Source organism: Mauremys mutica, chromosome 24 (assembly GCF_020497125.1).
Source record: "Mauremys mutica isolate MM-2020 ecotype Southern chromosome 24, ASM2049712v1, whole genome shotgun sequence".
In the NCBI taxonomy this organism is placed as follows: domain Eukaryota; kingdom Metazoa; phylum Chordata; order Testudines; family Geoemydidae; genus Mauremys; species Mauremys mutica.
Genome location: NC_059095.1, coordinates 4,251,694 through 4,276,338, shown reverse-complemented (window position 1 = coordinate 4,276,338; position 24,645 = coordinate 4,251,694). Strand labels below are relative to the sequence as shown.

The following is a 24,645-nucleotide window of genomic DNA, read 5'->3' as shown; positions in this document are numbered from 1 at the left end:
ACCAGGAGACCAGATGGTTGCTTTCTACCTTCCTGTCCCCTGTGTGTGTTGGGCTGTAATGTAATCCCTGGAAGAAAAGCGCCCATTTGTAAACAGATGTTTTTTTCACAGGTCCGCAGAATGCCAGGCAATCTGGATTTTATTTTCATTGTTGCACGGTAACCCCCATTTCCCAGAAATGCTGCTTTTGCCCACCTCCCCGGGGTGAAGGAGCTTTCAACAATCCCCACCCTCCTCGTGGGGAGGAGAGTGAGAATGAAAGTCTTGCCTGCTTGTAATCGTTAAAGACCCTCCTGGCAAAAGCAAAGCCAACAGGACAGGGAATCGCTGGAAATCAGGGGGCTGGGACAAAACCCACCCCCAGTGTAACTCCACGCACTCCAGGGATGGATTTTGTCCTTTGTCTATCCTCCCCAACCCCCACCCAACACACACACACAGTTGCTTGTATGACATTTCCTAGTGCTGTAAATGCCCCAAGCAAAGGAACTTGCAGTACTTCCCCAGAGAGGCTATTTCACATCCTTAGCTCCCTGCCAGGAAATCATCACTGAGGGCTGGAACAGGCTTCTTAGAGGGCTGGAGTAGGCTGCCTGGTCTGAGCCAGCTATATTCATATTTCTTCTTTGATGGTCTCCATTAGTAACCCCTGGTGCAGGAAAGCATCCCCTTTTGGAACAGCCGGTAAGCAGTTGAACTGGAGCAATTTAACACCCAGAAGGCGACCGCCTCAATGGGATCTTCGTGTCAGGCCACGTGGAACATGCATCACGCAGCTCTGTCTGCTCTGCCCGGGCACTCAAGCTACTGATCCTGCTAGGGGCTGAGCTAAAAGATCTGCTGCAGGAATTATATGGGGGAAAGTCTACGGCTTGTGTTACGCAGGAGGTCAGACTAGGTGATCACGGTGGTCCCGTCTGGCCTTAGAATCTGTTATTCCGTATTCTTAAATTCTGTCTCAAATAGGCACATACTTAAGCGTGTGCTCAAGAGAGATCCTGAATTGGGGCCAAAAGCATAAGTCCCCAAAGGGACATAACTGTTAACGTCCCTGGTAAGCTTTGAGGGTCTGATTCTTTTCCACCTGCTTTCTAGACTGAGTTCAGCATTCAGTTCTCCTCTTTTGATGCGTGTGAATGACTGGCGAGCTGTATTTTGTTAAGAGGGAAGTTTTTCAAGAGCGCCTAAGGCTGTCTGTGGCACCTTAGCTATCCCAGTACAATGCAGCCTGCAGGTTTGACGCAGCCTGCAGGTTTTCCTCACTGTAGGAACTCCACCACCTCCACCTCCTTGAGCATTCTTCTGTTGATTTAGCCACGTGCACATCAGGGATTATGTCGGCACAACTGCCGCACTCAGGGATGTGGATTTTTCACACTCCTGGTGACCATAACTATGTCCATCTAAATGTTAAGTGTAGACCAGGCCTATGTCCCACAGTGACACTTCAGCTCCTAAATCACTTAGGTTTCGATCCTGCGCCCATAAAAATCAATGGTGAAACTCCCATTGACTTCAATGGAACAAGATCAAGCCACTTTTGAATAAGTTACCCTACGTCTTTTTAAAAGATATGATAGAGACCGAGACCAGTTTCTCGGTTGGTGTAAATCAGCCCAGAGGAGGAACATCAGCTTATACCAGGTGAGGATCTGTCCCCCATTTGCTGTAGATGCACCACATGGTCTCTGAAGTCTTGTTTGTGTAGAGTCTGGGGGAGAGGCAAAGGAGAGATTGCCTCTGGCGTGTTATAAAGGGGTAGAAAACTTAATTCGCCCACCCCAGAACTAGGCGCAGCTACAGGCCAGCTACATTGACATAACCAATTGGACAGCTTTAGTATTTAGTATTTAAATCAGAATGGTTTTGGTAAGGATCTGCTCACTCCCTAGTTCAAATGATTTTTTTTTTAAATGACGCTTCATTTCATTATTTACACTGGTGCCATCTGTACGCTTCTTGCTGTCATTCCATACCCACCTCAAGAGCAGACGATAATAGGATTGTAAACTTTTGAAGTTAATAGGAAAATTATAGCACTTCTGTGTAGTATTATAATACAGTAAGCTGCCACAATGTCTCATGCATAGGTAATGATTAAAGCCCCGTGAAATTCACAGTGTCACAAAAGTCTTAAGCACTGTGAAATTTTCTTTTTTCCATTAAAAAAAAAATGCACGTGATGCATTTTTATGAGCCCGGTTAATTCCACATTGGCTGCATTGTGGAATGCAGCAAATGTCACATTTTCAAATGTCACATTTTCAAAAATAACAGAGCTGGTCTCTTATTCCTGAAAAACGATGTATACAATCGATACCTAAACATGAGAGGTTCCTAAAACATCAGGCTGTAGCAAAAGAAGTTTGCTGTGCATAGGCACATGGGACCCAATCATGTATCATCTGCACACATTCATTTAATTTTCTGTTCCTGTCCTTTTTGTCCTTTCATGATCTAAGGATACTGCAAATAACATACTGGAATAATGGTCCAGTTTGTTCCAGGAAAGGGCAGATACCTCAGCTGCAGCTGGCGATTCCAGCATAAATGCACCGTGTCCAATTCTGGCAATTTTAATGTGGGTCTCATGATATTTGGTGTTTTTTTCCCTTAAAGCCTCGGCTCCTGGAGTCATGGGATTATGTAAAACCCTTGGCTTACATTCTTTTTATTTTTAAGCCAGTTTCTAGTGCTCACAGTTGCATAGGAAAACTTGAAAATGTGACATCAAAAGGCTCAAAGCTCAGAAGGCAAACAAAAGAACAAAAAAATTATATAAAAATCTTGTGATTTTTTAAGATGATCTCGTTATTTTTTCAAGCCTAGACACTTGGGATTAGCAGGACTGTAAATGCAAGCACCCTTATTCTCAGTAACACTAAGGTCCCTTTACATGGCTGTGGCATCAGAAAGCAGCCTTAGAGTGGATGGAAACAGTCCTCGGAGTAACCCCCTGTGCAGGGGCCATGCCCAGCCACGGCAGACCTGGCATAAGGGAGCTACTCCAATCTTGCTCCCATTCTCTGACCTAGGCAGTGAATCAGGGATGTGACCAGAATGCAATGCTCCATAGCTATGTTTGCTTCCTATGGTGGGAACCAGAGCATAAGTTAGAGTAGCCTCAAGGCTGCTGTAACTGACCCCAGGCAAGCCTCTGAACAGGGAGTTTGCATCTCCTCCTCTCTTTGATCCAAGTGCAGGAATGGAGTAACTGAAGCCAATCCACCCTAGAGGGGCTATCGTGGTATAGCGCACGGTAGTGTAGATGTCACCTCCAGCACTGTGAGGGGGTTTCCTGTCACTGTAGCAACTCCACTTTCCTGAGTGACGGTAACTAGGGCAATGGAAATGTTCTTCCATCCACCTAGCTGCATCTACCCAGGGGCTAGATCAGCACGGCTCCAGAGGCGAGGGGTGTGGATTTTTCACACTTCTGAGCACCATGACTATGTCAACCGACATTGGAAACATAGACCAGGCATGACAATCAGACCCACGAGCTTCAGGCTCAAATCCCAGCCCTGCTGAAGTCAATGGCAAAGCTCCCATTAACTTCAGTGGGCCAGGATTTCACCCTTAGGGGTAAAACTCTCCCATTAGCAGAACCAGCGGTTGAGTGAAAGAGACAAGGACAATAGGCTTTGCAAAGCCACAGGAATGTGTGCAGCAGAGGTTGCTCAGTCATCCTGGCAGGAATGGAGGGGCTGCTAATTTAAAAAGCTTTCATAGGATACAGTACATTCCACTTACAATAATGAGCTTCAGGATCTGGAGAGAATAAATGCAGGGCGTGCGGGTCTGTTCCCCTGCTCTAATTTGCAGGGTTGTTTGTTTGTTTTTTTAAAATGCCTGATTAAGTGAGCAAACCTATTTTGAACAGTTAAAATGCCATGTTCAAATAAAAAAAGAAGTTAGGCATATTTGCTGACGGCAGCCCTGTTACGATGATGCTAAACTTGTTACATCTACGCAACCTGTTCTGCATTTATTTATTCCTCTCACCACGACGAGCCTCCTCGGCATGCATCTCCTGAACAAATTAACCTGTTCTGGGAATAAATTGACTTACAGTGAGTACAGGGCTGGCGAAATGGCTTGTAATTGACGCGGTTGGAAGAATGGCCCCTTTCTGGCAAGGCAGCAGGGCTGTGAGTGCTGTTCCTGTTCTTTTCAGATCAAGCTGAAGGAGATCTTCGAAACGCCCTCCGAGATTGTGCTCATACTTGAACTAGTGACGGGAGGAGAGCTCTTCGACAGGTACTCAGCTAGACCTTCATTTAACCTGCAAATTCTTAATAAGAGGAGACACGTCTAGCCCCACCAAAGACGTGGAGGATGGAAGGGAGAGCTGAGTGGCTCCGGGGCTGAATTACCAGCTTTCCATCTCCAGGCTCATAGATCCAGTCAATTCAGGAGACCAGGTGGTTTGCAAGCGGCCAGCGAGGGCTACAAGACCTGATTTTCTAATGCCCTATGTTAACCTCTGGGAAAAGCCAGCATCAGATGAATGATAGCAGCTAAAGAGCTGGGCTTTATTATTAAGAGGTCACTGTAATAAAGGCTATGTGGAATAGTTAACTTATAAATGGTGTGGGCTGGGCTATCTTTTGGGCAGGGGGGAAAAAGCTGTTTTCTTTGGTCCTCATTTGAGTTTCCACTAGGGAAGTGGAGTAAGCTCACGCGATGGGCTGGAACTGAACCTTTCTCGAGGTTCTGCGATCAGACCTTGGTTTTTCCCTCCCTGTTTCCAGGCTGGAACTGGCCAAGTGCAGAAATAAGGATGATGGTTTATAGAGGAAGTGCCTCATAGGGCGAAAGGGTCTAAAACTTGGTGGGAATTGATTGCAGGGCAGGCTGTGAGCCGCCACGGGGTCAGGATGTGCCGTTGCTACGCAGGCTTCTTTGTGACCTCTTTGCTGTCTTCACCTTACAGGATTGTAGAGAGGGGATTCTACAGCGAAAGAGATGCAGCCCATGTGGTCAAGCAGATCCTAGAAGCTGTATCTGTAAGTTTGCCAGTTTCTTTATCTTTCTATGGTATTTTGGCTTCTCTGCCTCTGTCAGACCCTGGGGGTCACGGACAGCAGCCTGTCAAGGGATCGCAACCATTAGAGCCGGGAAAATAACGGATGTAACTGAAAAAGTTGAGGGGAGGGGGGCGGGAATTGGGTCAAACACAATGTTTTGTTTCATTATTGTTTCTTTTTTTAAACTTAAAAAAAAACAACACTGAGGTAAAATTCACAACGCAAAGTGGTTTTGAATGGAAATGTTTCATTTTTTCCCCCCGACTGAAATAATTCCGGGAGATCTGACATGAATTCACACCAGGTTCTGCTTGACCTGAAGCTGCATTTTTTTGGCCCAAAAACAAGTTTCAGCCAAAAAGATGTCCCCCAGTTCTAATGACCATCTGGCCCCAAGAATAATAGATGGGAGGGAGGTCCCAGCTTAATGGGAGGAGGGTTCCTCGGTATGGCAAAGATTAAGAACCAATGGTCTGCTGGCTAGATCAAGAGAGAAGCTGCCAGGACTTTTGAGTTCTAAACCTGTCTCTAGCACTGTGAGACTTTGGGCACCTCTCTACCTCAGTTTACCAACGGGCTAATAACTCACCTACCTCTGTGAGGCTTCATTAATGTCTTTCAAGCTCTCTGAGATCCAAGAGCAAAATATTATATGTTGTTTTTCTGATTCTGTTTATCTTTCTCCCTTCCTCTATACCTGGGTCCCTAAAAAGAGGACAGGATGACAGGGGGGCACCTGCTTTAGGCTGGATCACGGGCTGTTCAGAGAGGACGGGGGGGCTTTGTGGTTAAAGCATCATGGTAGGACTCAGAAGTTTACGTTCAATTCTTGGCTCTACCACAGTTTCCCTGTGTGACCTTGGCCAAGTCACTTAGCTGTGCTTTGGTTCCTTTAGCTGTAGACTGGAGATGATGATACTTCAGTTCTCCCACCCTTTGCCTGGTCTATTTAGGTTAAACTCTTTCAAGCAGGGACTGTCTCTCACTCTGTGTCTGTACAGAACAATGGGGCCTATAGGCGCTAAGGTAATATAAATGAAATATTATGCATATTTAAGGCAGTTTGCTTAAGACGCCGGTCTCATAAACCTGCTGCCAAATGGCATAAGAAAGGAGCTGGTCTCTGAGTACCCGAGAGAACAGCTGCAGCTTGGCTTTTGTTCTGTTAACTGGTGGCCCCTTCCCGGCCTTTTTGAGGTCACCCGTCTCGGGGATCAGCAGTCTGCGAAATGAAGAGCACAGCAGCAGTGCTGCAGGTTCAAGCATAATTACAAGGGAGGCCTGTACCCTGTGTTTGTGGAGGAAAGAGAAATCTGGATGCCTCCCCATTGTAGTGGAGGGAAATGCCATGTACTCGGAACGCAGCCCAGCTAGGACCCCTGCATATAAAACAGAGGGGCTCCTTTCCTTATCCTGCCTCCGCGACTTCCCTAGCGGAGAAGCTTATATGTCAAAGCAAGATCTTTCCGACTGCCAGCACTACGAGCCTAACCTGGCCTCTAAAAATAAAGCTGCGTGCCCTTGGCCTCAGGCATTGTCTCCTGCCATCGTCAATGATACGCGTTCCGGAATCGGAATTTAGCTGGCCGCTGGGCTGTTGATGCACAAGGCAAGCGAGATCAGAGCTCGCGCTCCCACCGTCTGCTACTGGATATGGGATCCTCTTACCCCAGTCCCGCCTCCATGTCACTTACCCCACAGATGCTGTATTTGCTCCTCCTTCACCTGTTAGGTTCACTCCCTCTGGGGCACCTGGCATTGGCCACTGTCGATAGACAGATACTGGGCTAGATGGACCTTTGGTCTGACCCGGTACGGCCGTTCTTATGTTCTTATGTTCTTAAAGTGCTATCGTTACAGAGTCTCTTTAATGGGACTGTTTCTGTGCTGACCACTGGGGCAAAGGGGGAACCCATCAAAATGGTTTTGGGAGGGTGGGGTGGCCCCAGATATGCTCAAACTGACCCGGGGGCTGGTTATTAGATCAATGAGTGGGGACTTAGGCTTTGGGGCAAGCCTGTCATCACCGGGCGTGTTTCTAGCAAGCGCTGTCAGTCTTCACAAACAAGTTTACCACAGCCGCAAAATCTGCCAAACTGTGTTTTTGTGCAACTGAAAAATCCCCGCAACTCACAAAGGAACCCACGATGCATTGTTCGGAGGAGCTGCCTCTTCAGATCTGTGCTCTGGAGAGGATCAAAGAGACAGAGAGAAAATACCTCGGATCTGTATCAGGAAGGTCACTGTTTCTCCACATGAAAGGTTAGCTGAAGAGAGTCTCTATGGCAACAGAGGGTTTAAAAATGGAAGCTCGTAACAGAAAAATCTCCTGTGTGGAAATTGCACCTCCGTCCGCGTAGGCAGGGAGAGAGCAACAATGTACCCAGGAGTAAGGTGTCCAGCAAAGGGGGTTTTAAGGAAATAATTGGGATCTGGGGATCTCTAGGCGCTCTGCATCACACAGCAAACCGGGGCAACATGCCGCAGCTCCCCAGATGTGCTCATCCCTGCCCTTTAATAAAGAAAGCTGATTAGCAGGTCAGGGTTAAGGAGGGAGCAGGTTACGGTAGGGGGGCGGTGGTTTCTGTAAGCTAGCTGTGCTTGGTGGAGGCGCGTTAGATTCCTACAGCTGAGCAGTACAATATAATACAACCGCTGATCAATAGGAGCCGAAGGGAACATTTCCCTCTCCCCATCCACGTAGTTCCGGACACAGCCAAGGTGCCGTTATTCATACTATAGAAGCATCAGGTGCTTGGTTGTGTGCTTGGTGCTGCCCGTAGCGGGCGGCAGAGCTTACACTCCAAACAGGAAGAGAGACCAAGGGGAAGGAAGGGAAACAACTTGCCCATAGTCACATGCTAGGTCGATGGAAGAGCGGGGGGTGGAAGTCGGGTCTCTTGGTATTCGGGGTAGTGTGGTTTGCGTTCTGCCTCCTCTGCTCTCATCTTAGGCCCATCTCGTTCCTCCATATCCTCTCTTCTCCTTGCTCGCTTTGGCTCCTTTTCCCACTCTCATACATCCACTTTCCTGCAAGCCACCCGCTAGTTCTCAAAGACCCTCCCGCAGCTCCGTCCAGTCACTTATAACTGTTAGATACGTGCCAGGCACAATATCTACTTCAGCAACTACAGGGTGACTGATCTCTGTGTCTGTGGCATATGGATTAACACCAGGTGACCGGTGTGTTCCTGTTGACTAGGAGTGCTTGGGTGCAGACAAAGCATGATCCATTGTTGCAAGAGAGTTCTAATCTTCAGCTGTCTTTGTCTGCCGAGAACTCTGTCTAGAACTGAACAAAGACTGGGGCCTGATTTTCGTCCTTTTACACTGCCAGAGCCATGTAAGGGAGCAAGGCCCTATGTGATTTGGATAGTTCTGTCTATGGAATCTCATACTCTGTTTAATACAAACTAAGCAGTGTGGTAAGGAAATCTAAGTGAGTATTTTGTCATTCTTCAAGACACAAATCTTCCTTTGCAAAGTCTTCATAGGTTGATCTCCTCAATTAAGACATTCTCTGCGACCGCTTGTATATGAACTGATGAGCTGTGTCTGAATCAGACTGCAAATTCACAACCGGGGCATTGGGATGGATCCCGCTCTGGTGTAAACTGGCATAACTCTATTGACTTCAGTGGAGCTACTCCAATTTACACCAGCTGGAGATCTGGCTACTGTCTTTTGATATGTGTCTACAAAGAACCAGGGTCCATCACTTGGGGCAATCACAGTACAGCTAGCTAAGTCTCACGCTCTTGATACAGCGTAGAGGCTTCCGAACCGGTTATGCGCCTCCATGACATTCTATCCTAAACCAAGTCTGGTGTGTTCTGGGGACAAGTGTCTGTTGATGTCATCCAGCCATCGGAGTTGAGGTTTTCCACCGGGTCTTTTCCATCCTCCTTTCTTTGGGTCAAAGTCAAAGAGGATTCGTGCCGGAAGTTGATGGGCATTCGGAATGGATAACCATGCCATCTTAGAGGGAGCTGGGCAACGGTTTGAGGGGGCTGGAAAACTGAGCTCGCCATTCAACTTGAGTTCATGCCGTTTGATGTTACCAGTCATTCAGCAATGCTTCCCGGTCACGCTATAAAGCATGAATGGTGATTTGTAAGTAATTAGCTTATAAATGGCGAATACCAGTAGCAGTGTAATTACACTGGCCAAAAACCAAGGACCAAATACCCTTATTGACACTGAATGATACCTTATTCCTGGTGCCATGGATGTCAGTGGAATGAGACATCACTTGTAGAGAAAATTGCAACTCGATGTGAATAAAGGTATCAGAATCGGGCCCTGAGCGAACTCTCCAGGGTTTGGCTCAACATAATTAATACTCTGAACGCTGCTGTTTTATCAGTTATCATCCCTGCATTTTGTCTGAACTGGAGTTGGCTTTTTCTCCCCCGCTTCACATTCTCTGTCTCTCCAGTATTTGCATGTAAATGGAGTCGTCCACCGTGATCTGAAACCAGAGAATCTCCTGTATGCAGACCTTTCCCCAGATGCTCCTCTCAAAATCGGTATGTCTGGGGGCAAGCAGCAGAGTTTGGGTTTCCTGTGCCAAGGCAGCTACCATCCATGGCGAGGGCCCAGACCCACAGGGAGTGGGAATTTGGTTCTTGATTTCAGTGGGCTAGAATAGACTATACTCCTTCAGTCTGCTCTGAGTAAGGGGGTGGTGTGGAACTGCATTGTCCCAGGAGCAGATGAGAGAAAAAGGGTAGAATGACCCCATTGACATCCATAGTGAAACTCCCATTAGCCTCAATGGGGCGGATTTCACCCTGAATTGTGACTCAGTTCCTTCCCAGCTTTCCCCTTTACTCTAGGGAGGCTGGAAGTTACTTCCCCCTTTTCATGGCTGGGATAGTAACAATTCAGTCTGGGATTCTCCAAGGAGCCTATGGGAATTAGGCACTCACATCCCAGTGAATTCGTAACTCCCTTAAACTGAGGCTAGGACATTCAAAGAAGCCTATCAGCTGAAATCCCCGTGCTGGCTGTGGAGCATGCCACGGTACCGTTGCCCCTTTGGCATGAGTGATTAGCCAATATTTGGGGCCTTGCTGGGTTGTTTACAGGAGGAAGAGAGATCGACACTACGAGTCGAGTCTATTCTTGGCTGTAATCTTATTTGCAAAAAAATTGCACAGACAGACCTGTCTCCCTGATCACAATAGAAACTAACAGCAGGCAGTTTCCTTGCTCAGAAATCCCCGAGTCTGCCCCTCCAGTGAGCTCTGTGCCCAAGAATCTCCATCTCAGGGTCATGCTCACCATTCTTCTCTTTCTGTCTCTCAGGAATTGTCTGCACTTGAAAGTTGTTTTGGATTAACCCGAGTTTTTTGGGGGGAAAAGTGTCTTGTACCTACATGCAAAAGATTTCTTTACAGTCATCTGATGTTTCAACCCACACTAATAAACCCACTGGGGAAATGATTTTGCTGACATTGGGGATGAGTTTTCCATCCCTGTCCTGAATCCACACCTGGCAGTCCTCCCTCTGGATCCCACACTGCTTGGCTGACTACCTGTGTCAACCAGTCTGCTTACCTGTGTGTCCTCTACTGCTCTGGGGTCACTTTGACTGGATGTCACCTCCCCCATTTAAATCCTGGCTTATTAAAGCCAATTGGAGGCAGGGATGCAATGAGAGAAATTAATGGGAATTCTTCAGTTTGACCCCAAGTCTCAGAATTCCAGTGCCTTCTGGTAGCTATCCCGCAACATGCCGTGAGGAAAAATCCGAGAATGCACCAAGCCCAGCTGAGACGCGTGGGATATCTGCCCAGGCTGCTGAGTGCTGATTTCAAAACAGCCCACCACTGTGGGCCCACCACTGTGTGGACATGCTGATCCCAAAGGGGAGTAGCTTAGCCTAGGATAACAAGGTGTGGTGGATGTGCTGCTTGCGCAGCCATTGTTCCAGATCACTTCATGCGGCTAAACATTCCCCAAACCAACTTTCAAGTATGGATGAGCCCTCGTACACACAGGTTGCAAAACCAGTGTGGTAGCCTGGGCAACCAGGGCAACTCCTGTTAGCTCATCTGGGTTAGCTCTGCTGAGGAGTGGCTGGGCAGTTTAGTGCCTCCTGTGGTAGCCTCCATTGTCTGCAGTTGTTTTGCTACATAAAGGGGCTGAATTGCTCCTTCCACTGAAAGAAAGCTGCTCGGCACACCCAGTTGGCTTTAACAAGGGCTGTGATTGTCTAGGATCAAAGACCTGAGCCCGATGGCAGCCACTGGGCCCCTGTCAGCGTAACAGTCCCTTTTCTGCCCATCTGGTCCCTTACAGGTGATTTTGGATTGTCCAAGATAGTGGATGAGCAGGACACCATGAAGACTGTTTGTGGTACTCCAGGATATTGTGGTAAGTGGGTGAGTGTGAAGGAATCGCATAGTGGGGAGCTTGTGGAGGTGGGAGCGGAGAGGGAATGTATCTTTGCATGTTTTGATGGACAGAAACCCCTAAGGGTTTGTCTTCATTGCACAGGGGGTTTTCCCAAACCCCCACTACTGTCCACACAGAAAACCCTCTGACCTGGAGGTGCTTTAAGCCCAGGCTATTTTACCCATCTTGGGAGGGAGGGGGAGATTACAGCCTGGACTCTGCTGTAATTCAGACCTCAACCCACCCGGTTTGCAGTTAGGATGCAGTCTCCCATGCCTCCCCCAAGTTCTCCCTGGGGAGGGCAGACACCTTCTCTCACAATTGGCACAATGGACTGGGAATGAATCGTAGAACAATCGTAGAATCAAAGAACCAAGGGTTACGCCTTCAGCAGGGGCGGCTCTAGACATTGTCCCGCCCCAAGCACGGTGGGTCCGCTGGTCCTGCGGCTTCGGCGGACCTCTGCGGACTGTCCGCTGAAGCCGCGGGACCAGAGGACCCTCCGCAGGCACCAAAAGGTAGGGCACTTGGAGCTAGGGTTAGGGTTCCTATGGGTAGGGCACTTGGAGCTAGGGTTAGGGTTCCTATGGGTAGGGCACTTGGAGCTAGGGTTAGGGTTCCTATGAGTAGGGCTTCCCGCCCTAGAGTTAGGGTTCCTATGCGTAGGGCACCCCACCCTAGGGTTAGGGTTCCTATGGGTAGGGAACTTGGAGCTAGGGTTAGGGTTCCTATGGGTAGGGCACTTCGAGCTAGGGTTAGGGTTCCTATGGGTAGGTACTTCATCTTTCTGTGCCTCAGTTTCCCATATCTCTAATATGGTTGTTAACTGCCTTGAAATCTTCAGCTGACAATGTTCTACAGAAGTGCAAATTTATTTGTAGGCTTTATTTAAAATATTGTTGTTCAAGCCACTTATTTCCTCTTTGCTTCTTACTGATCTTGTTTACGGTGACCAGATATCCTGATTTTATAGGGACAGTCCCCATTTTTGGGACTTTTTCTTATACAGGCTCCTATTACTCCCCACCCCCTGTCCCGATTCTTCACATTTGCTGTCTGGTCACCCTAATCTTGGTCCACAAGATCTAGATGATTCTGCTTTTCTGTATAACCAGTTTTTAATATGCTTCATTTTTGGTTCTTCCTGTACATTGTCTAGAAAGATGCTGTCTTATCTGCGTTCTAACCTCTGCAAGGGAATGTTTAAATCCCAGCCGCAAATCATGTTTTTCATTGACACTTATTTTTTAATTCCTTGAAACCAATTCTCTTCATATTAGGGTTATAAAAGATCCTTAAAACCTGAGTTTTGGGCCTAAATTACTCCCTTTAACGGAAATGCAGGAAGTTAGCTCAAAAAGTGAGATTTCAGTACACAGTCACTCCTTTGAGCTGGTAAAGGCACGATGTAAACATGACATTGTTTTGGAATTTTCATCTGCAATATTTAGCAGCTGATAAAACACCTATTAAGTGCAGCAGACAGACCCATTTCTGGGAGAGACATTAACACACGGCTGTTTGTCTCTGGAGTAACCCTAGTGCTCTATGGCCTTGCTCTGGATTTACACCAATGTATCTGAGAAGGGAGGGAAGTGCAATGGTTAGGGCTCTGGCCTGGGACTGGGGAAAGATGGATGTAATTCCCTTCTCTGCCACAGACTTCCACTATGCGGCCCTGGGCAAGTCACTTAGCCTCTTTGTGCCTCAGTTCCCTATCAGTAAAATGGATACAATAGCACTGCCCTGCCCCACCCGGGGAACTGTGAAGCACTCGGGTGCTGTGATGATGGGAGCCATATAAATAATCTAGATAGCAGAATTTGATCCTCGGGTTGTTGACAAATGCCTCCTGCTGGCATATTTTAACTGTGAATTATGCTTTCAGCACCTGAAATTCTCCATGGCTGTCCATATGGACCCGAAGTGGATATGTGGTCTGTGGGTGTCATAACGTATATACTGTGAGTAATGCTGAAAATCTCTGACAGCAGCCCACGCCCCCACATCTTTGCTGCTTTTTCCAACCACTGTCCCTAAGCAGAGAAGCACTGACTCATCTTAACTCCATCTGCAAACACGTCTGGTGTTTTCACCAATCTGCTCCAGGGCCTACCACGCAGCTCATGTTAATTACACGTCTAGTCCATGCATCCCTTACAAGAATGAGGACTTCCATGAGGACTCCCATTAACGAGAACTGGACTCAGGGTTGGCAATCTAAGCCCTTAGCATCTACCAAGTGAGGAGGGGTGGACAATCTTTATGCTCGTTGGACTCGTTGGACCCCTTAGTCACAGCAGTGAGCCGTTAACTCTAACAAGTTCTCTCATTGGCCAGGATCTTCAAAGGTACTTAGATACTTCCCTTCCATTGGGAGTTAGACACCTAAATACTTTTGAACATCTGGACCTTTGACTTAACTCGTGGGAGCATTCTCACCGGTTTGAGAAATGGGCTCACACTCTGGCCCTTTGTTTTCAGGTCATAAAAATAAGTCATACTAAGAAGAGGGAGAGAGAAATATATACGGCTTATTGAGAGATGGCTGTCTGTTTTACGGTATATCATGATTTGTTACCAGGGTCTTTGATCACGAATGTCTGATTTTCTAAAAGCCTTCAATCACCCAATTTCTTTCTCAAGCCTCATTCTGCTGCAAGTGACTCTGTCCTCTTTATTTTCTGAGCGATGGCTACACCCAGTAATATAGATTCCCTTATTGGAATCCTTCTTTTAAAAAATGTCAATTACTGGCCAACTTTGAACTGATGGGGCCCTGCAGGCATGTTGTAAACATGGCTGGAGAAAGCAGATATCTTCTGACTGGCTGAACTTCATAGCACAGACAGTAAGTGCCAGCTGATAAATGAGCTTCCATCACTGGATGGATGAAGATTTGAACAGTCCCTACTGCTATCAGCTGAGTACTGTTTCTTTCTTTCTTTCTTTTTAATAACTTTAGTTAGTTAGTTAACTTCTTATTAATGCCCCAGGAGGATTTCTCACTTATTCGTTTTTTCTACAAGTATATGAGTCTTTTTAAAACTCTGAACCCTAGACAGTTATACGCTACCATACTTATTTACAATGAGTAGAACTTTACTTTGCTACTAGTCTCACTGAAATCAGTGGGCTGGATTCTGTTACTCCAAAGTAAGTGGATGAGAGAGAAAACAAATCACATGTGACAATGTGGAAGCTGATCATCATAACTATTTGGAATAACTATATCGCAGTTTCTACCCATGTGGAAACTCTGTTCCAGAAAAAAAGTTACTCCACTTAAAAAAGAATTTGGAGTAGCTATGTTGGTCAATTTCCCCCATGTAGACAAGACCTTGGTCAGATCACTTACTGTACGACTGGCAGGCACTTGGAATGTAATGTTTTACATCCACTTTACACTCACTACGCCCTAATGTAGATAACAGCATAAGGTACAGGACAACTGAGAATTGAGACCATTTTTTAGGTTTAAAATGTTCCTTGGACAAGTTCAGATTTGTTGCCACTATGTAAATCCAGAGTAGCTCCACTGACTGGAGTAGAATTGTCCTAATTTGTACTGGTATAACCCTGAGCTGCAAAATTTTATCCACCTCTTTCCAAAATGATCACTGAAATATTGTGAGGAAGTCGCAGATGTTCTCTCGTGCCCTATTTGGAATGTGCACGGTATTACTGGCCGTGAATTTCTACATGCTTGCAAAACTAACAGATGCTCAGTAAGAGGCAGAAGCTCTCATGATTGTTCTTATAGGTTCCTTTCATTGTGCCATATGCGAAAGTGTAGCATGACTCATAGAAATTACAGATGGGGAAAAAGCCCTGTAAAGTAATCCAGTCCATCCGTCATGGCAAATGCAAGTTTCTTCCCAACCGGATGTGCTCCAGTGTTTTGTCCACTATCGTTGTCAATGTCCCAGGTAATAGTGCTTCCAGCCCAGATTCACAAAGGATTTTGGGTTCCTAATTTCCATGGAATTCAGTGGAATTCCTTTGTGGATCTAGGCTTCCACCATTTTTCTTGACTGCTCCACAACTCTTACTGGCAGAAATTTTCCCTTTTCTTAATCTTATCCCACTGTGTTTTCAGGCTTTGTGGGTTTGAACCATTTTTTGATCCAAGAGGGGACCAGTACATGTACAGCAGGATACTGAACTGTGACTATGAGTTTGTTTCCCCTTGGTGGGATGAAGTCTCCCTCAATGCCAAGGACTTGGTAAGTTACCCAAGGCCAAAGATGTAGATGCCATGCTGTGGAAGAAATTGTGACCTCGGTATTGTAGGTAACATGAGGGGATAGCTTGGCTTCTTATCAGGAAAGAACTTTGTAAGGCCAGGTCTACGCCAGAAACTTTTTGCTCCAGAGTGTGATTTTTATTTTATTTTATTTTATTTTGTGTGTGTGACATTTCCATACTGTAGCCCATAGGGCTAGCTTAACCTATATTATATTCAGCTGTAATGCAAGGAACATACAGGCCTGTATCCTGGAAGACATTAGCTTAAGCAAGTTCCCATAAGTATAATCCAGTATAGTAGGCCTGTGACTCATAGATAAATGCCCTGACAGTCACCCTTAGATTTTGGGGAACTAGGAATAGTTTGCTCAACAGCAGGAGCTGGAACCTAACTGTGCACAAACACTGAGCTTGGATGTTTTAGGATAGCGTCGTTGGCAGATGTTTAACCACAAATTTGCTTGAGCAATAAGTGAGATGTATGATAATGAGTTAAATGGCTTTACTGTGTATGCATACGATACGTTAACCTATAGGATAAGTGCACCCCAGTATTACCAGGGTGAGGAAGTTAGATTTGGACACGAGCATTAAAATGAACCTTCAGGATAGTGCGCAGGCCCTATGATGGGGCAAACCACCATGTGGAGGGGGGTTGGACCCTTCCGCTCTATTGTTATCTGCCATCAGTGTTAGGCATTGAGGAACTTGGACCACTGGACTCATTCAGCATGCCAGAGACAGGGCTGGCCCCAGGGTCGGCTTTATGACCCGCAGGGCCCGATTCTCGGGAATCGGGTGAATCGCCTTAAAGCCAGCCCTGGCTGGCCCTTTGTCTCTTACCATCAGGTCCTCAAGGAAGGGCACAAGTCTGAGAGCATGTGCAAAGAATGACACCACAGATACTCCCCAACACTGTGTTATTCCCAGCTCTTTTCTGTGGTTTGGAGCTTTTCTGGCTTTACTATTGATCTTAATAAAAATCACTACAGCTGTGCTTTGCCCTCCGTCTAAGTGTCACGCCGAGGTTCCCTATGAGATAGCGAACTCATGGGTTTTAGTTCTGTGTAGCCTGATTCTGGGACAAAAGCCTCTTAGCCCTCAGCCAGTCCTATCCGCAGCTCTGCTAGGCCCTTGTTGTGAGACCTTGCACACATCTCTCCCTGCCCCATCTCCAAAATGAGGGAGGTAATGCTTTGTTAAACATTTGAGATCTCTGGGTGAAAAGCTCTCTGTTTTGTTATAGCTGTTATTCAATAATAATCATACAAACCAGATTTGCAGAGTGAAGTGCAATAGTGAAGTACTAATGTCTTGAAAAATACATAAGTGACTCCATTTAGCAGTCTTTCCAATCTCACAAAGTACAATGGATAGCCAAAAAAAAAGACGAAAAATGGATGAGCCTGATCAAATGACAGCAAAAGATGACAGGAATCAATCTAAAGTTAAAACTCTCGCTGTTTCCAGCAACAAAATATAAATTAAAACCATTCAGATCAGCATTATCAATGAATGATTATCATCCACTGTCAACTGATAATATTAAAATGCTTTACGATCAATCCATTTGTAAAAAATGCAGGAACGCAGGATTTGCCAAACCAAAACAGACCAATGGTCCACCTGAATTTTCTTTCCTGTGTCTGGCCCCAATTCAGGAAAACACGGAGCATGTGATTTAAGAACTGGGGCCTCTGACCATGCTCAGTACTTTATAGGAAAACTGTCCCTCTGATATGTTTACTTTTGCTATACTCTACAATGGGATAAATTCTGCTTGACTCATGCTGGTGATCATTCTGTGCCCTACAGCAAGAAGATGCATCCCCTTGTAATTTCATTCCCCATCGCCGGACTGCGGATGACATTAATGATAAATTTCCAATTCCTTTTGAACAAACATATTTAAACTTGCTTGTTTGAAATCTGGCTGCAGGTTCAAAAACTGATAGTCTTGGACCCACAGAAGAGGCTAACAGTACATCAAGCACTGGAACACCCCTGGGTCACGGGCAAAGCAGCTAAATTTGCTCATATGGATAGCACACAAAAGAAACTGCAAGAGTTTAATGCCCGGCGGAAACTGAAGGTAACGTTACAGAGCCTTGCTGTTAATCATTCTGGTATATTTCTTATTTCCCTTTTACATAGACTGTACAAATTGTCACTGCTAACCAGATCTGCTATCGTCAGCTCTTCAGAATGCAGTGGTTTTAGTTAAGAAACACTTGAGATTTGTTGCATCCGAAGAAGTGGGTATTCACCCACGAAAGCTCATGCTGCAAAACGTCTGTTAGTCTATAAGGTGCCACAGGATTCTTTGCTGCTTCTACAGAACCAGACTAACACGGCTACCCCTCTGATACTTGAGATTTGTCTACACTTTCAAGCTGATGTTGATTATGATAGGGTATGAATATACAGCCCAAGAGCTATTCCAAAATAACTCCGCGTGTAGACAAACATTAATTAAAATGTTACAGTTTTGGTGGGGGACTGGATGGCTCAGGGAACTGGGAAAAGGATAGGAAGCTTTTTGTGTCTGAGGCTGTTTCCACTGCCAAAAAGAGGACTGTTGTTACGTCGTTAGCTATCACAGTGTAAAATTCTGGTGAGGACCAGGCACGGGTAGTTTCTACCTTGATGTGGCTAGTTGAAATAAACCCCAGTGAGGGGTATAGTGTTTGGTCTCTGCTAGCTACGCTGAGGTAAGAACTGCCTGTGCTCTGTCTTCACTGGGATTTTACATTGCAATTGCTAACATGATGTGAAAACACACCTTTTTTTTTTTACTCTGGAGACATAGCCTATGGCATCACTTCAAATCTATCTCACAGTCAGTACAAGCTGGTGTCTCTTTGGTGGGCTGTGTGAAACGAACCAGAAGTCTCTGTCCATCCCTAGTGGATGGATGTTGCCACAACAAACATTGGCCCCCTTGTTAGCCCAGATACCAAGGAATGAATGGCCCATGGAAACTGATCTCTTTCCTCTGGAGGGGAGGGGTATGTCTCCAAATCAGGACTTACACTGGGGAAACTGATACTGACCATGTTCAATCTGTTCGAGAGAGACTGAAGTCCTCTGTCTACCCAGGGCGGTTGCTCCAGAACCTTCCTCTGACACTAAATTCACTCTAGGAACTTAAATGAACAGATTACTTTTTTAAAACCCCAGTTTTACTAATAAAAACATTGTAAGTCTTTTAATTGTATTTATTTTTATGACTTATAGATGCACATTAGGGCCTCAATCCTGCAAAGATTCATGCTTGTAACTGTACCCAGATGGGTAGGCCAACTGACTTTGAACTTACATACGCATTAAGTTTTGCAGGGTTGGTGCCTAGGGATACACTTTAATACAATATAAAATACATTTGATTGGAAAATTTTAATACAAATAAAATAAAATAAATCCCTATGGTTGGCCTAACATGATTTGATCTCTTGTAAGAATACATTGGTCTCAGATCTAAGCTATTCATTATCCTTCCTTAGAACCAAGAAGTATATGTCATTTCATCCTACTGGCCCTATTGAAGAACCAAGGTTATTTTGTCAAGGGTTTTTTATTTTATCAACGCAGGCCTGGGAACCATTACAGCCATTTCATGTAGCATCAGAGTGTTTCTGAACTTACATCCAAGTAGCAAATCTCTGAAATTCATCCTTGCACCACTGCTGTTCATTAACTCCTCGTGTTTGTTTTTAAATAGGCTGCAATGAAAGCTGTAGTCGCTTCTAGCCGTCTAGGTAACCACGGGCATCATGACAGCTCCAGAAATGGACGTACTCATGAAGGTACCAAAGAACCATGCCTGGCTCAGGCAGCTGAGAACTCCTGTCTTCAAGACAATCCTGATAGCTCTTCCATGGCCAGCCAACCAGAATCCAGCACAACAGGTCCCTCAGCAAAGGCAGAGAACCTGGAAGCTTTCCAAAGTGATTGCCCTGCAGCTCCCAAGGTTGCGTTTAATGGGGCCAGCTGTGAAAGTTAGTTATAAATATGGCTGCCGGCTCTTAACAACTTTAACTAAACAATATCCCATGACTCTTGGCCACAGCCATATGGAGAGGAGTAGGCAGAAGAAGACCGAGCAATGGGAGGAGCATCTGAGAAATTATTGGAAACTGGGACTTTGAATAATACATAGCATGTAGTAGATGTGCTTTGATAAGCACTTGGTCTCTCATGTGACGCATCCTTATTTAATGTCCTGTCTCCAGTACAATTGTAACTGGTGGCTGTGTATGTGGGTGTCTGTATGGACCAACCTAGCAAGTCAAAGCTGGCAAGTTGAACTTTCAACAATCTATTCATGGCCACCTTGTCTATGGCATATGAAAGATGAGCAAACAGCAGATAGAGGCATTTTTACCTTCCCTACAAAAGAAATTAGGTTATCTTCATGGCTTGTTTTGTAATTTAATGTAACTAATCCTCTTAGGTATATTTAATGAGAGAAGACGGTGAATCTATGTTATCTCTATTATTATTATTATTGTTAAATCTTCAAGACCCAACTGTGGGATATTTTAGGTAGGGTTGGTAGACACATCTGGACCTAGACATTTGATGCCATACAAAGAAATAGTACTTGCCCTGTTTAATTTGTGCTTCAATTTCACTCCAATTTCAGTTGCTTTTAAGAAGTTCAGTCTTGTGCTACGGACAACAATGCAGATCACATGGTTCTTAATAGCAGAGGCCACTGGCCTTTGCATTTGCTTTCTAAGCCACAATTTACACAATTAATTCTAACGATGAACAATGCAAATATTTCTACTGAGCATCCTAAAGACTTTGTTTGTAACATGCAGAAGTGCTGTTGTTTCTGGGTATCCAGCATTGGAGACAATGTCTTTGTACAGCATAATGTTGTTTCGGTTTTTTTAAGATTATTGAAATCAATTGATAGAGTGTTGGGGGAAAATCCCAGTTAGCATTTTTGGCGCAATTATACACCATACTGCTGGATAACTATTCAGAGGCATCAACTCAGTGAAAAGCATTTTAGAAATATATAACCTGTTTGGGACTATGGGTTGTCATTCAGTCAGATCACTCCCTATAGATCCAATCTCAAAACTTGTAAACTGGCATAGCTCCATTTAAGTTAATGGAGCTACACTGATTTACACCGACGTAAAGGAGCTGGCCCAATGTGTACAACAATGGGCTCCTGGCAGACAATCTCAATCGAAAGAGATTGAAATGTGTAAATAAGGTTCATTTTTGATACTTTGTATGTACAGTTCAGAATCTGATAACTAAGGGCTCACAAATAAAACTTACATTTACATTTAGCCTAAACATTTAGTGTTGCTGATGCAAAATCTAAAAGGGGATAGAGAGCAAGTCAGAACTATAAAACAAAGTCAAATGATTTTCAGATTTATTCACAGCACAAGTAGAAATTGGAAAGATGATGCATAAGGGTTTATAAGGACATTTTTTTTTATTTGTGTATGGAGCGTTTTGATGTGAAACAAAAAATGTAGTGGGGAGAGATTAAGTCCTAGAGGTTTACTGATTGGAAAAGTACTAGTTCTAGGCTAGAGAAGTGCTTCTCTAATTAATAGTTATTTCTTAGATGGGATAGCATGCATCTGAGGAGATGTGTTAGAAGGATATCAGTTTGGATGCAGAGAATTGTCTGGAAAGAATAGAATATGGGATCTTGAAAACAGCTGATGTCAAATTAATGCGGATTATATTGTTAAGGTGAGATCAATGACAGAATCTGAAAGGAAAACAGGGTTGTTGTTTTTTAATGAATGTAGGGCTTGATTTCAGAGTGCTGAACATGCTGGCCCTGATCTTGCAAAACTCTTACGATTAAATCATCTCCTCATCAAAGTCAATGGGAGTTTTGCCATTGATTTTAATGGGGTCAGGACTTCACCTTTAAATGTTGCTTTGCTTAATTGGACTTCAGTGGGGCCACAAATGCTTAAAGATAAGCACAAGCTTAAATGTTTTACAGATCAGGACCAGAGAGCCTAGTGCACCCTGAAGGCTCAAGCCCATCACGCCAACATAGCCCATAAAGCTTAGGGTCCAACCCAGTGAATTGCTAAATAACTACTGGGCTGACCTTAATGTCAGTTGAAGGCGCTCTTTATTTTGCAGGATGAACTACCAAAAAAAAAAGATAGTCTGGGAACACTGAATAACAAAGGATATTGCAACGATAGACGGAACCATGGGAAAATACTACGCAAAAAATAAAAATCTATCATTTCAAAAAAGAATTATTCTGTAAATAATGATAGCTTAAAGGTAGAGAAAATGTACTCCCTGGAATAAACCTAACTAGTAACTAAAACGTACAGCTTTGTTCTGTAGATATGTGTTTTAATAATAATTTACAAATTCAGTTAAGTGTTAACATTTTCAGTGTTATAAGTATTTATAAAAATATCAATAAATGTTAATCATTATAACACATGGATCCTCTGTGTTTACTGCTGAGCTGTCAGACAGAGGGGAAGGTTAGGGGATTGTGGTGCTCATCTGATAGGGACAAATAATTCTCAGCTGATCGCGTTTTTACATGGTTGCCTGAATCCATCTTCACATAACAGACTTTCAGGCCACAGGAAACTGAATGCTACATCTAGGACCTAGGTTTTTAAGGGCTTCCATTACCTGGCTTCTGTTTGACTGGAAGATAAAGGGACAGGATTCTCAGCCTGATTTTCATTTACATGAAGGCTCCTTAGTGTAATAAGAATCTGCCTTTCCAAGTAGGCCATCTATTGCCCAAGTTAAGCCTGCAAAATATAGTCAAGGTCCAGACTAAAGAGAAAATAATAATAAAAATAATAATGATAAAAAGTAAATAAAAAGATTTCGGGGTCTGTTTAAAAATGTCTGGTGGTCCAGATTTGGCCCGTGGTCCGCCTATCAACTACTCCTGTTCTAGGCTGTCATCCCATTGAGACTGCCCTAAAATGTATGACTTTAGACCCAGACCTGAAGAAGAGCTCTATGTAAACTGGAAAGCTTCTTTCACCAATAGAAGTTGGTCCAGTAAGAGAGATTACCTCACCCATCTTGCCTCCCCACCCAGCACAGATATAGCAACAGTCCAGTGACTTAGGCTTGACAAAACAATGGCTCCCTAGGCTGTCTTTTGTTTATTTTTTTCATACTATAGCACACTTATAGATTTCCATTAAGTCCCACTGCTAGATGGAGTCAAGATTTTGAACTCTTTAAATGTAGGTTTATAAACCACCCATCCACTCCAAGGTTACCGCCGCTGGAATTAGAGCATGCCTAGTGAGTTCAGACATTAAACTGTTTAGGAACTCAAAACAAAAACAAAAACTACCAACCAATAAAACAAAAACAATGTAAACTTCAAGGGCTCATGGTAGCAAATGGCCTTTTGTTTTTCCAGGAGTGTCTCAAACTAAAATAGAGCCCCCACACTCACACTCATGCTTCCCTCTGCCCCACTTGACTTGTTTGGTAGTTGGCTCTGATTGTTGCTTTTGTGGATCGTAAAAGATATTTTTCCAAAACTGGGAATAAAGAAAGTGGATTTTGTGAAGATTGCAAAGGATGTAGTTAAGCAGAAAAAGTACTAGCTCAAGTTCTGGCTGGGGCATGATTACACAATGCAAGCCTAAGGGTTGGTTAGAGGGTTGGGCCCTTGTGGCTGCTCTAAGCACAAGTAGCCTGGACTTCTGGCTATAGTCTGTTAATGACGAGCTAGTCAGGAAAACGTTGATGTGTCTAACTTGAAATGTTCTGTGGGAATGTATTGGGTTTGATGCACTTCTGATAAACCAGAAGCAGAATTCTGATGGAATCCTGCCGACTTGCCTGGGGAGCTTGGGCTGCCAAGGTCTGCAACTCCAGGGCACCCCGCCACACGCATAGACTGCCACTGGGTCAAGGACCCCAGGGCCTCCAAACTCCCTGACGTGGAGCTGGCAGCCTGGAAGTCCTGGGATGGGTTTCCAGGATCACTGGGGCAGTCTCCATCTCAGAGCTGTTCCCTAGCCAGGGACCCTGGAAAAGCCTGTCTGAAAATGCTACACTGACGCACTGGAAGGCGCTCCCTAGGGAGGGGGTGGAATCTCCATCCTTAGAGGTTTTTATGGCCCGGCTTGACAAAGCCCTGGCTGGGATGATTTAGTTGGGATTGGCCCTGCTTTGAGCAGGGGGTGGGACTAGCTACCTCCTGAGGTCCCTTCCAGCCCTGATAGTCTGTGAGTCTATGAAATTGACATGATTCTTATCAGCTTCCTGGCTGCCCACATAATGGGGGGGCAGGGGGAGGGAAAGACCAATCTGGTCAGTTTCATGAGGGGGGGGGAGGCATGAAACTGACAGGAACAGTGTCGCTTCATGAGTCTAGTCCATGGGGAGGCACGAAACCGACCCGGATTGTGCCAATCCGCCTAGTTCACTGGGTCCCGCCCAGACACGCGGCCGTCACGCCGCCAGGTTGCTATGCCAACTCATGCTGTCACCACAGCAGCAGCCTGGCCGCCCCTTGTCACCCAACCCCCACGCGGCGCTACTGCCCGAAGCCGCTGCCTCACGGCCCGACGCGTTGACATCACACACCATTCACGTCACCAACTTGGGTAGGTGCGTGTGCGCGAGGCGGACCCGGCCCCAAGTCTAGTTCAGGTGAGGCGGAGGGGGAGGCTCAAGGGGAGGCCGCGCCGCCTTCTGATTGGCCGCCCGCGCTTCCCCGCCCCCAGGCCCTTTTGCGCGAGGTTGAAAAAGTGACAACTCTCGCGCATGAGCGGGAGTCAAGGCGGTGCGGGGTGGGCGGGGCCGGGGCCGGGGCCGGGCCGGGCGCGCGCAGACGCCGTTGGGGCGGAGCCAGAACGAGGCTAGGTATGGCGGAAGGGGCCGGAGGGCCGGACCCTGCTCTTGTTGATGCGCGGTGAGCGAAGGGGGCGGGGCTGGGTCTCTCCTGACGGGGCGGCTG

The 24,645-nt window shown here is 45.5% G+C and overlaps 2 protein-coding genes across 2 annotated transcripts in view; both read left to right on the top strand.

Moving 5' to 3' along the window:
- The window catches only part of LOC123355681 (calcium/calmodulin-dependent protein kinase type IV-like), a 42,434-nt gene extending 20,302 nt beyond the window's left edge, over nucleotides 1–22,132 (top strand). Inside the window, exons 4-11 of the mRNA XM_044998232.1 lie at nucleotides 4,178–4,260; nucleotides 4,937–5,009; nucleotides 9,469–9,559; nucleotides 11,337–11,411; nucleotides 13,321–13,396; nucleotides 15,532–15,658; nucleotides 17,620–17,772; nucleotides 19,402–22,132. Coding sequence (XP_044854167.1) covers nucleotides 4,178–4,260; nucleotides 4,937–5,009; nucleotides 9,469–9,559; nucleotides 11,337–11,411; nucleotides 13,321–13,396; nucleotides 15,532–15,658; nucleotides 17,620–17,772; nucleotides 19,402–19,683 — 960 coding nt within the window. The 3' untranslated portion in view covers nucleotides 19,684–22,132. The remainder of the gene's footprint in view (nucleotides 1–4,177; nucleotides 4,261–4,936; nucleotides 5,010–9,468; nucleotides 9,560–11,336; nucleotides 11,412–13,320; nucleotides 13,397–15,531; nucleotides 15,659–17,619; nucleotides 17,773–19,401) is intronic.
- A 2,402-nt stretch (nucleotides 22,133–24,534) lies between these two features.
- Nucleotides 24,535–24,645, top strand: part of PWWP3A (PWWP domain containing 3A, DNA repair factor) — a 28,055-nt gene continuing 27,944 nt past the window's right edge. Inside the window, exon 1 of the mRNA XM_044998917.1 lies at nucleotides 24,535–24,600. The gene's annotated coding sequence lies outside the window, so the exon portion shown is untranslated. The remainder of the gene's footprint in view (nucleotides 24,601–24,645) is intronic.